The 12910-nt window shown below is 42.4% G+C and overlaps 1 protein-coding gene across 1 annotated transcript in view; it reads right to left on the bottom strand.

Moving 5' to 3' along the window:
* PKD2 (polycystin 2, transient receptor potential cation channel) overlaps nt 1–12882 on the bottom strand; it is a 58355-nt gene extending 45473 nt beyond the window's left edge. Inside the window, exons 1-2 of the mRNA XM_036339300.1 lie at nt 12282–12882; nt 3597–3710 (exon numbers count right to left, since the gene is read on the bottom strand). Of these exons, the coding sequence (XP_036195193.1) occupies nt 3597–3710; nt 12282–12882 (715 nt within the window). The remainder of the gene's footprint in view (nt 1–3596; nt 3711–12281) is intronic.
* Between the last annotated feature and the right edge of the window lie 28 nt (nt 12883–12910).

Genomic DNA, 12910 nt, shown 5'->3' with positions numbered 1-12910 from the left:
GCAGTTGCCCAACCCTGTTGGAAGACCTCTTGCCCCACCTTGTGGTCAATAGCCTGAGGCTAATAAGAACTGAGTGTCAATGGGACTACAGGCAGAGGTGGGTCTCTGGAGGCTTTGAGTCTTTGCCTGATGTAATCTGAGGCCTGGGGCTAGGAAAAGCAGATACTGGAGCACATTCTGATCCTTTCCAAAGGAACACAGCCCCAGCAGAGGGAGCCACAAGCTATGGATTGATGATAGCTTCAAACAGAGCCAGTCACAGTGTTTGACATTATCCTGCACTAGAGATTGGGAGTTGCAACAGATTTACTTAATACACAGGCTCAGACCCAGACAAACAGCAAAAATTGAAAGACAAAAAGACTAGCCCCAAATGAAAGAACAAGAGAATTCTCCAGAAGAAGAGATAAATGAAATGACGATAGACGTAGAGTTCAAAATAATGATGGCAAAGATGCTCAACAGCCTGAGAAAAGATATGGTAACTATGAAGAATGACATAGCACTAATAAAGAACACAATGGAAGGAATACACAGAAGATTAGGGGAAGCTGAAGGTTGGATCAGTGAATTAGAAGACAGGGTAGAAAAAAATCTCTCAATCAGAGAACTAAAAATGAAAAACAATAAAAAAAACAGGAGGACAGCTTAAGGGAGCTGTGGGACAACATGAAACATAATAGGTGTGCCAAAAGGGGAAGAAAGCGAGCAAGGGATAGAGAACATGTTTGAAGAAATAATGGCAGAAAAATTCCCTAACCTGGAGGGACCTGGAGAGTATTATGCTAAGTGAAATAAGAGTCAGAGAAAGATAAGTATCGCATGATCTCATGCATATGCAAAGTCATGCAAGTGCAGGAGGTACAGAGAGTCCCAAGCAAGAAGAACCCAAACAGGCCCATGCCCAGACACATCATATTTAAAATGCCCAAAATTAAAGACAAAGAGAGAATCTTAAAGGCAGCAAGAAAAAAGCAATTTGTTACCTACAAAGGAGCTCCCATAAGGCTGTCAGCTGATTTTTCATCAGAAACTCTACAGGCCAGAAGGGAATGGCATGAAGTATTCAAGATAATGAAAAGCAAGAATCTGAAACCAGGATTACGATATCCAGCAAGGCTATCATTCAAAATAGATGGTGAAATAAAGAGCTTCTGGGGGGGAAAAAAGGGGGAGGGGGGCGGGCAGCTAAAGGAGTTAATCAGCACCAAACCAGCACTGCAAGAAATGCTAAAGGGACTGCTGTATGAGAAGAACTAGAAAGAGAGAGAAAGAGAGAGAGAGAGAAAGAGAGAAGCAAATGGAACTACATAAAAATAAAAAGCTGCTCCACAGCAAAAGAAGCCATCAACAAAACAAAAAGGGAGCCCACTGTATGGGAGAACATATTTGACAGTGATACATCTGATAAAGAGTTAATATTCAAAATATATAAGGAACTCATATAACTTATCAAAAGGAAGACAAACAATCCAATTAAAAAATGGGCAAAGGACCTAAATAGACACTTCTTCAAAGTTCACATACCAATGGTCAAGAGACATACGAAAAAATAGTCAAAATCAATGATCATCAGAGAGATACAAATTTAAACAATGAGGTATGACCTCACACCTCTCAGAATGGTTACCATCAACAAATAACAAATCCTGGTGAGGGTGTGGAAAAAAGGGAACCCTAGTACACTGCTGGTGGGATTGCAGACTGGTACAGCCATTATGGAAAACAGTATGGAGTTTCCTCAAAAAATTAAATATGGAACTGTCATTTGACCCAGTGATCCCACTTCTAGGAATATATCTTAAGAAACCTGAAGCACCAATCAGAAAGAATATATGCACCCCTATGTTCATAGCAGCACAATTTACAATAGCTAAGATCTGGAAATAGCCCAAGTGCCCATTAGTAGACAAGTGGATAAAAAGCAGTGGTACATTTATACCATGAAATACTATGCAGCAATAAAAAATAATCTCTTACCCTTTGAAACAGCATGGAGGGACCTGAAGAGTACTAAGGGTAATAAGCGAGTCAGAGAAAAACAAGTATCACATGATCTCACTCATATGTGAAATCTAATGAACAAAATAAACAGTTGAACAAAATAGATCTAGAGACACAGAAGCATGGAACAGACTGGAATCTCAGAGGGAAGGTGGGGGTGGGTGGGTGGGAAGAGATCAACCAAAGATCTTGTATGCATATATGCTTAACCCATAAACACAGACAATAGGTGGTAAAGGCCTGGGGTGGGGGCTGGGGTGGGCTATATGGGGGTAAATGGGGGAAAAGGGGACATATGTAATACTTTCAACAATAAAGATTTAAAAAAGTAATGAGACATTCCTACCTAACAAATAACTTATAATTAGTAAGAAAAAAACAAGAAGATGGATTAGATGGATGTTGTTCATATAGACATACTTTTTAGCTTAAATAACTTATTTTTTCTTAAATTTCCAGTTGGATAGGCAAAATTTCAGAAAATGTAAGAAGAAGTCACACCCTGCTAAAGCTCATTAAGAGCTTACTAGTATTAGTAAGAAGCAGTGTGGCGATATGAAATAAATCAAGATTCAATTTCTTAAAATTATAAATATTGAAACGTTGATGTTTCTTTAACCTTTTATGTTCAACTTACAAATCTTCTTATTTTTATTTTTTTAAATCTAGTAAATAAAAATTGTTTTTAAGGAAGCTTGCAGCACTTAGTCAATTACATTCAAGGGGGTCAATTTTAATGTAATAAGAATGGCATTATTAAAGTACTGATTACATTTTTATTCTTTCCATTTACATAAAAGGGGCCTCTTTCTAAGGTTGGTGTGGATTTTTAAGCATTTCCAAGTGTACACTATAAGAATAAACTCTTTTTCTGGAGGAGTATAGCAAGAGATTTGGTGGTCACAAATCTGTTTCCTTATCTGTTCTCATAAAGGGCTTTAGAAGGGACACTATAGAACTCTATCATCCAATACCCTTTAATTCAAAGGATAACTCCACTGACTGGCTCTTTAAGGAAAATGGTTTCTAAGACTCATTTCTGGCTAAGGCTTCCCTCCCCTCCCAGAGGATGCAGGGACATACTAAAGAAAAGAGAAAAAAATAAAGAGATCGGTCTGCAGTAAGTTTCCTGTACAGTAAAAATCTGGTGATTCTTGAAGAATGAAGGCACTCACACCACATATTAAATATGAAAGAAAGGGACTATATTACATATATCCATAAAAGCAATATTAGGTGACATTATTTGTATTTTCTCAGAGTTACATTTGGGAAGTCATTTTGCTAATTATTGTTAAGAAATCTAATGCAAAAAAACCTTTTACTTAGAAGGTATGTGGCAGGTTACCACTTGCATCTCAGAGTGAAAATGGTCACAACTGGCAATGAACTGGCCAATCAGATAATCCTGAATTTTAATTAATGTTTACCAGAGAAGAGAGTTTTACCAAATTCTAAATTGGAATTGAAAACAGAGCAGAGACCTTCTGAATTAACCCTTGTGGTGCATACACGATTCCTTTCAATTATGATGTTGACGGGTCCCATACTCCCACGCCTTTTCCTTTACTGGAAGGAACTGTTCTACTTACAGATGCACAGGACGATGAGAAAAAGGAGGTATGTGGCCAGCTCCCGCAAAACGCTTTTCAGGTACTTCTCTCGGTTCGTGTTGCTTTCCTCCATAAGCCTTGTTCCCCAGAGACCTTTAAAATAATAATAGAAGATGTCTTTTTTTAAAACCTTATGAATGGCAAAGGAAAAACATAAAATAGATAGTATAACCATTAAGGGAGATTCTCTGATATTTTTTTTTAGCATGCTCTGAGTGTAACTGGGAAATTGTTTCAGCAGGAGTACCTTAGTAAAAACTTAGCAAGAGAACAGGAAATGAGGGCAGCCTACAAGAGAGATTAAATCATTGTGCACACATCAGCTCTTCCTATACGGTAATTATCCTATTACTAAACTTAGTACATGCGGAAACTACATTGCAAATGATACCTTTTAAGTCACCCCTGAGGAAAAGAAGTCCTGGTTGGAGCATCGTTTCCCTATTGGAACATCTATCAAGCTTCTAACACACCGGCCTAAAATCTCTGCCCTCTGCCCTTGGTCCTTTTAAGAAGCTAGCGACTGATTACACTAAACATGCTTAGTTTAACAGATTTTTAAAGTGCCAATTAACATATATTCTTTAAATAAAAAGCAACAACTTAGCCGACTTCTCTCTTTGGAGAGAGTAAAATCAGCAACCATGTTCCGTATTTTTGCAGATGGAAAAAGTGTTGGGCCGGCTGAGCGAAGATGACATAACCTCCGCGAGCTTGCTGGAGAGAGTTACCGCAGTTTGGGGCTGGCAGACAGCCGTGGTGGCCGTCCAAACCCCCATTAATGAACAGTGTGGTCAAGTCACATTGCTGGTTACTCGGAAGAGCCTTGATGTTTTCCAAAAAAGACAGACTTCCCAATCCTTTCAGTTAGATTAGGCTGGCTGTTAATGGAAGCCAACCTGGTCCCTGGTTGCCTCACACTTTGATTCCACAGGCTTTAACCCCTTCCATCACTGAGGTTCACAGAGCTTCTTAAACCACAATCCAGCCACGCAGAGACAGAGGGCAAATGGTGCATGGCCTTCCACTTCGAAGAAATGACTTCATCACTAGTGTTTATGTATTCTTAAGTCTTGTAATAATACATTAGTTCTGCTCCTAAATTCGAGTATTTCATTTCCTTTCATTTCTCCTCCCAAATTTCCTTTAGGAAAATCAGCGTCTGAATTCAAAGACACTGTGTTACGCATCATAGATTTCACCACACTGAAAGTGGAGCATAACTTATGACCAGGTTCGCTTCTGCCAAGATCTGGTAGTTGTCAGGGAATTACTCACTCAGAAGAAATGCAGCAAGCAGAATGTTTGTTCGCTGAAACTATCATATTAAGAATTATTACAAATTTATATGACATGGAAAATTACAACTCAGAATAACACAGAGGCAGCCAAATGTTAGGCGCAGTAGTCCTGGACACAACCACACCATATCTTTGGGTATATTTCCTTGGGAGGCCAGGCATAAGATATACACATAAGTAGAGACTGACAGTCTCTTTACCATCAAGAAAGATTGTTGCCTGGCCTCACTTGGGCAGTGATTTCACTCTTTCCTATGGTTTATAAACGATTATACATTAAGGAACAATCATGGTTCTTAATGTTTACAAATGGTACCGCTTGACCTACAAATAGGAAAACCAAACTCCTTTCAAATTTTCTTCAAACGAAACTTGCAATGCTCTATGGCAATTAAATGCTCTAGCCCTTACATGAAACATTTCAAATGAAAAAAAAAATGTCCCTTTATTTACCGAGTATGCTTTTATATAATATCCTTTTATGCATTTACTTTTCACAAATGACTCTAGCTCCTCAAATACTTATGGGTTTAAAAATTTCATCGAATTTCCCCACTGGATGTGTAGGTTGGGTCTGTCTCAGGGTACAGGGACCTCTTTACATCCTGACGGATGAGAAATGGCTGCATCCACAAATAGGAAAAAAAAAAAGACTGTGCTGTTGCCACCTACTTCCCATGTTTACAGAGCTAACAGGGTAAGAATGGGTAAGCTTGGAGTTCACATCCAAAATGGCAGCATTCTTCAAACTCAACTGTTGTCTTTTCCCACAACTGTTCCCTTGTGGAGGGAGTGCCTGCCCAGCACTCCGGGCACTCACGGCCAGTAGGTAAGGTGTCGCAGCTGCTAGGGAGAGCGCGGTATGAGGGGTGGGCCATATCCAGCTCCCTTTGTGTTTAAGAGGGTGCTGAACTAATGGAACACAGCACCCAGACGGTGTCTATTCCCTTGTGCAGTGTCATTGATATGAATACAGAGGAACTCAGACATAGGTAATCCAAAACACAAACGATGTGCCAAACATAAACAACTGATTTTGAAAAAAATGCCATCTTTGCATTTATTTTATCCAAAGACTTCCAAACCCCTTTTATTTTGCAATATATAAAAAATATCAGCGAGAATGATCTAATGTATCGCTCACCCAATTTCAACTATTATCAACTCAACACCAATCTATACCAGGGGTGGGGAGTCTTTTTTCGGCCAAGGGCCATTTGGATATTTATAACATCATTCTCTGGTCTTACAAAATGATCAACTTAAAAATTAGCCTGCTATATTTGGTCAAACATTTAATTATCTCACCCCTAATGCCTTGGCAGGGCCAGAACAGATGATTTTGCCGGCTTCGTACGGCCCACGGGCCGGCGATCCCCACCCCTGATCTAAATCCTCACCTATTCCTCTCTGTTAAATCTAATCCCAGCTTTCATATCATTTCACCTGTAAATATTTCAGTTCCATGGTGAAACGATCCAGTGTGGATCTTTTGCCTCACATTAACCCTGTCCCATCTGAAATACACTAACCCTGATGACTTTACTGATCAAGACAAAGTACATGTAGGGATTTGGAGTCAGAGTTGGGTTCAAATGAGGGCTCAGCCACTTATGAGCTGAGACCTTCCCTAATGTCATGAGCCTCCAATTCCTCATCTGAAAATGGGAGAACAGTACTTCTTTACGGGGTTCTTCTGGGAAAGAGACACATGGTAAAGCATGTAGTGGTTGGGAGAGGCCTGTCTATGCTTCAGAAACAGATCTATCTATAAAATGTCCTCCTTCTGACGCCTAGATGTTAAAGTGGTGTAAAGACCCAAATCTGTATGGACTTTGAGTTCATTCTGAATAGTCTGACTAAATGCTCATGGTATCTATAATAATAAAAGGGTAATATGATAATTAGACTGGACGCCTTCTGGACATCATTCTGGACGTCCTTCCTGATGAAGCTGGGGCTGGAGGGAAGCCAGCCGGGTCCCAGGTGCCTATGGGCAGCCCGGGGGAAGCCAGACCGGTCCCGGGTGCCTGCCGGCGGCCGGAGGAGGGAAGCCCGGGTCCCGGATGCCGGAGGGAAGCCGGTGCTGGCAGCTGGGGGAAGGAAAACCTACTCTTGCATGAATTTTCAGGCATCGGGTCTCTAGTTTATATCATAAAAGAATCCTGTTTTTGTGCTCATGTGGGCCTTGTTTAGAAAGATAAATACAATCCTCCCTAATATTCACTGGAATTGTGGGGACACCTTTAGAAAGAGAAGTGACTTTGTATTACGATTGGTCCATTTTTCAAATAGTCAGTTGCTGCCTTATATCATACTGGCTCCCAAACCTCTCCTGAGGTGCATCAAGTATACGCCACAGCTACCTACCAGTTCCGACCTGCATCTTCCACGGACAACTCATACTCACATACCTCAAACTGAGATTTTTCTTTCTTTTTCTAGAAACCTATTTGACCTGTTTAGGTTAAAGATACCAAGCACAAACATGGGTTTCATTCTAGAATAGGCTCTTTTCTTAACCCTCATAGGGAGGTGGTCCATAATTCTGATGGTTTCTGTCCATTTAATAACTTCCTTCCATCCAGTTCACACGCCCTTGTTGCACCTTTTATCACCCCTCTTGGTTAGACTACTCCTTACCTATTCTCCCAGCAACCAGTGCTATCCACCTTAGACTATTCTCTACATTCTTGCTAGAATCATCTTTAGATTGACAAGTGATCATATCAGCCCCTTGCCTGAAGCCCCCACTGGCTTTAACTGTCCACACAAGAAAGTCTCAAAGAGCTACTGGCTTGCTTGATCTCTCTTCTGCTATTTGTCCCTCGTTGGTCCCCCCCCCCCTCGCCCCCCTTCCTTCAAAACAAACGTGTAACTTGTTTCACCTCCTCTGGCCTTTCTGGGTTGAGCCAGTCCTCTCCTCTTTGCGTCCCTCCCATATCTGGGACCTGGCACTGCAATTATTTACTTACATCTGTTTCCCTTACTAAACTCAAAGCTCCTTGAGAGTTGGGTTGTTGCATTATTCATCTCTGTATCCTTAGTACCAAGCACAAAGGAGACTCTTCATAAATGTTTGTTGGCTGCATAAATTCCGTTACTAGCATAACTTTATCACAGAGTAGCAACCCTCCAGCGAAAATAACCCTCACAGCAATGAAAATACAACATCTCATTTATGCAAATAAAAAGGGAAAAGGACGAAGTGATGAAGTGAGGTCTGGATTAAAATAAAGGGAAAATCACAATAGCCAAAAGATGAAAACAACTGAAGTGTGCACTAACTGCTGAACAGACAAACCAAATGTGGTACATACAATGGAATATTATTTAGATATCAAAAGGAATGAAGTTCGGATACATGCTACAACATGGGTAAACCTTCAAAGCATTATACTAAGGGAATAAGCCAGACATGAAAGGACAAGCACTGTATGATTCCACCAAAACCTGAATACTGAAATTCAGAGACAGAAAGTAGAATAGAGATTAGCAGGGGCAGGGAGGAGGGAAGATGGGGGGTTATTGCTTAACTAGAGGCCCAGTGCATGAAATTCATGTGGGGGAAGGGGGCTCCTCAGCCCGTTCTGCACCCTCTCCAATCTGGGACCCCTCAGGGATGTCCGGCAGTTGGACATCCCTCTTGCAATCTGGGACTGCTGGCTCCTAACTGCTCACCTGCCTGCCTGCCTGCCTGATTGCCCCTAACCACTCTGCATGCCTGCCTGATCAACCCTAACTGCCTCTGCCTGCCTGCCTGATCGGCCCTAACCCCACTGCCTGCCTGCCTGATCGCCCCTAACTGCTCCCCTGCCGGCCTGATCGCCCCTAGCCACCTCTGCCTTGCCCCGCCCCCCCCCCCCCGCCCCCCACCTATGGCTTTGTCTGGAAGGAGGACCGGATAACCAAAAGATGTCTGGTCTATCAGGTCTAATTAGCATATTACCCTTTTATTAGTATAGATGGGTAGAGTTTCTGTTTGGGATGATGATAAAGTTCTGGAAATGGATAGTGATGCGACAACATAGTGAATGGGAAAGGAGGTATTATTTGTTATAGCAGCTTAGCCTGCCCTGACCAATACAGCTAGTACTTTGATTTCTCAAAAAAGAAACAAAAAAGCATACCAGTAGATGTCTAAAATAACAAGCAGAAAATGACTTTAACAAGTTAGTACACAAATTCACCCAGAAAACACATTCAACTTTGGAAATTCAGAAAACTGGATAGTTGGTGTAGAGTATCAAGTTGTACCTTTGCACTGAAAAGAGTTTGCTAAGATGAGAGAAAACAGTATCACTGGGGGTACCTTTAAGTTTGGGGAAGTCTTTAAATTTTTCAGCCATCCTTCATTTCCTTTGGCCCAGGCCTTCAGCACCTCTTTATAGCACTGGCTGCCTCTTACATGGTCCCCTTGTCTTCCTGTCTCCCTCTGAAAGCTCTCCTACACAGCACACTGCCTGACTCACAGTCCTTTGCAGCAAGTTCTGTTCTTGCTCAGAAACTTTCAACTACTTCTGAATATTAAGAGATAAATTCTTAATTCCTTAGTTAGACACAATGTTTCCCAGAGCCAGGCCTCAAACATGTCTTCTTTGCTATATTATTTCTACTAAGAAGATAGATCTAGCTACTGTTCAAGGAGGGAAAATGACCATTTGTTGTCCATCTTGGATTCATGTCATTAAACAACACAAGGGAATGTTGAAGCTAAAAGGTTGAATTCTTCCATTTTATTAAAATGTGTTTTTATTGATTTCAGAGAGAAAGGGAGAGTGAGAGAGAGATAGAAACATCAATGATGACAGAGAATCATTGATCGACTGCCTCTTGCACGCCCTACACTGGGGATCGAGCCTACAACCCAGGCATGTGCCCTGACTGGGAATCGAACCATGACCTCCTGGTTTATAGGTTGATGCTCAACCACTGAGCCACGTTGGCCGGGCAAACTCTTCCATTTTATGAACAAGCACCTGAGGCCCAGGAAGCTTGAGTGAGTTGTCTAAAGTCACAAAGACAGGCAGCCTCCAGAGAAGCTCCTGACCACTCCAAGCTTGAGTAACCTCTCTTACCTTTAGAAATGGAAGGCTACTTTCTGCTCTGATCCTAGGGCACTACTTACATAATACATATGAGATTCTTTTCATTGGTATCCCAAGAGGGAAAGACAAATGAATCACAACTCATTCAGTTATTTATTTTACTTTTCTGGGTTTGTGTATAGGAAAATGGTAATATGCTATTTTAGTTTATTTCTTTTTTTTGTAGCACCTACCAGAGTATTAGTTTCACAGTAGGTGCTAAGTATTTAACAAATGTCATTTATTTAACAAGTGACAAGAATGCCAGTTATAGTTCTTCATAAAATAATATTTGTCCTAAAATTTTCTGTAAAATCTTTTTTTGAGCGTGCTCTCCTACTAATTAGACCATTGATTGGTAAGATATGATTTAAATATGAGCTCATTCATTGTAAATTTTCTGAAAGTTTTATTTAAAAAAAGTTAACTCATATTACACTCATATAAATATATATATTTCATTTTATTATATTCCATTAGTTTATTCAAAGAAGGTTAAATGTGTTATCAAATGCTTATTTGACTTAAAAGGATCTTGATTTACTATTACATATTAACTTATAGGAAACTTTATTCTCACTTCAGTGAATATTTTTAAAAGTACATTTAAAACAATGTAAAATAATACAGTTGCCCCTTGAACCACATGGATTTGAACTAAGCAGGTCCACTTATACTGGGATTTTTTTCAATTGACCTATCCGGTCCAAAACCCAGTTGTTCAAGGGTCAACTCTGCAGTTGGGAATTGGCACATGTAGAGGGACTGACTGTGGTTATAAGAGAAGGTCAGTGCCCCCAACCACCTGCTTGTTCAAGGGTCGACTGTCTATAATTTATTTGAATACAGATTTGAACCTTAAAAAGTATTAGTTTTTTTTAGTAATCTACTCACACAGGTTATTAAAAAAGGATCTTTCCTTTTCTACCATGTTCTGAATCAAATTAACCAGCAAAAGCACTAATGTAAAAGAAGTAGCAAAAAATGTATACTTTTTGGAGTTTCTGATTTAATTTATGAAGTACTCACAAAATGGGAGAGACTTGTTATACATTTTACACGTCTCATCTCATTTAATTCTCCAAAGTCAAGAACTATATATTGGGATTATCTCTTTTAAAAAACAAATGCAAAAGTTGGGGATCAGAGAGGTTTAGCAATTTGCTCAAGGTCACGCAGCCAATGCATGGTAGAACTGGGGGTCTATATGTAGGTCTGGCTTGATCTTAATCATGTTGTTATGAAAACACCTGGGTGTTTTTTTGTGTGCAAGATTTTCAAAACTGACGGAAAGATTAGAGAAGGGAAGGGAAATTTTCAAAAGAAGGGAGAATGAAAACTCTTAAAAGTGGAGATTAAAATAATTCGGATGGTAAGAACAAATGCAACTCTTTTCCAAGGATGCTTCTGACAAAACTTTGCAAAAAAAAGGATCCCCATCTGCTCTTGGAAAATTTGTGTCCTCTTACTACACACTGGCAAGTCTGAAAATTCCTTTCCTGACTTTTGGAGAGTTGGGTGCACTGAACCAACACATGTACACACAGCTGGTATCTGGTGACTTCACTGTTTGACTGGAATTTCAATGAACATTAATTTAGTTATTTAAAAACATACTTCCAAGTTTTTTAAAACAATGTAACTTTTTTTTACAACTGTTTTAGGGAAATGCCTAGAATTAGAAATGGCCAAATAACTGTTTTCAAAGATATTATTTTATTCTATTCGCGGTGTTCTCAAAAGCACCACTCCCAGAAACAACCACACACATCAAAACAACATCAATGACAACCCAATGACACTCCTCCCACCGCTAGGAGAAGACTGGACGGTTACCCTTTCGAGAACGGGAGGAAGAGCAACGAGGGATCGAGATCTGCGGGAGAACATGGGTACCAATGCAGAACTTGGGATCTAATGCAGCGAAATGAGCAAGTACACAGCATAACCACCATTTGGTCCACTATTCATTTTCCCTCTACAATTCAAAAAAAAATATCCTCAGATGTATCCTTTCACTTTAATATGGCTTTCACTTATTTCCAGACATTTTTTTTTTTCCTCCTGGAAGAAAGAGGTATCCAACAAATTTGCACCGGGAAGGGAACAGCGGAATGCGGCGCTGAGTACCGGAAACGGAGCAGAATTAGCAGAAGTGGGGAATGCGTCTCCAGGGGAGGCGGGGACGCGAGGTGGAGCCCCGAAAGCAGCCCGCAGCGGGCGAGGGCTCCCGCCCGCCAGGTGGGCGCATCAGCCGCGGCCAGTGGCGCTCTTACCTCGCAGCCCGCGCACCAGCCTCTCGGCCCAGGCCACTCGCGGAGGCTGCCCGTCCATGGGGAGGTGGCGATGCAGCGGGTCCCCGCCGCCCGCCGGGCTGGGGTGCGGGGGGCTCCGGTCCTCTGGCCGGCGCCGCCTCCCGCTCGGGTGGCCCGCGCCGTGGTAGCCCCCCAGTCCCCGGCCCCGGGCGCCCCCGGAGCTCACGGCTGAGGACGCGGCCGACCTCCGGCTGCCCGGGCGCCACTCCACGTCCATCTCCACCACCATCCCCCCTTCTTCCCCTTCCACCTCCTCTTCCTCCTCGTCTTCCTCGGCCTCGAAGCCCGGGTTGTCGCGGCTCCACGCCTGCCGCGAGCACGACGAGAGCGGAGGGGACGGGGAGGCCGAGGCTCCCGCCGGGGGGTCCCGCGCGGCCGCCTGCCGGATGCGCTCCATCTCGATCTCCAGGCCCCTCGGCTCGCGGAGGCCGCCGGGGGCCGCCAGGCCGGCTCCCACGGCCGCGCCGCCCGCCATCAGCCGGCCCGGGCCCGCCGCTCGGGGCGCGGGCGGCTGCTTCGCGTCCCCCGGCGGCTGCGGCTGCACGCGGCTCGAGTTCACCATCGCGGTCACTGGCGCCCGGCGCGCCTTC

This window comes from Myotis myotis, unplaced genomic scaffold (assembly GCF_014108235.1).
Source record: "Myotis myotis isolate mMyoMyo1 unplaced genomic scaffold, mMyoMyo1.p scaffold_m19_p_1, whole genome shotgun sequence".
Lineage (NCBI taxonomy): Eukaryota > Metazoa > Chordata > Mammalia > Chiroptera > Vespertilionidae > Myotis > Myotis myotis.
This window is presented reverse-complemented; position numbering and strand designations above follow the sequence as displayed.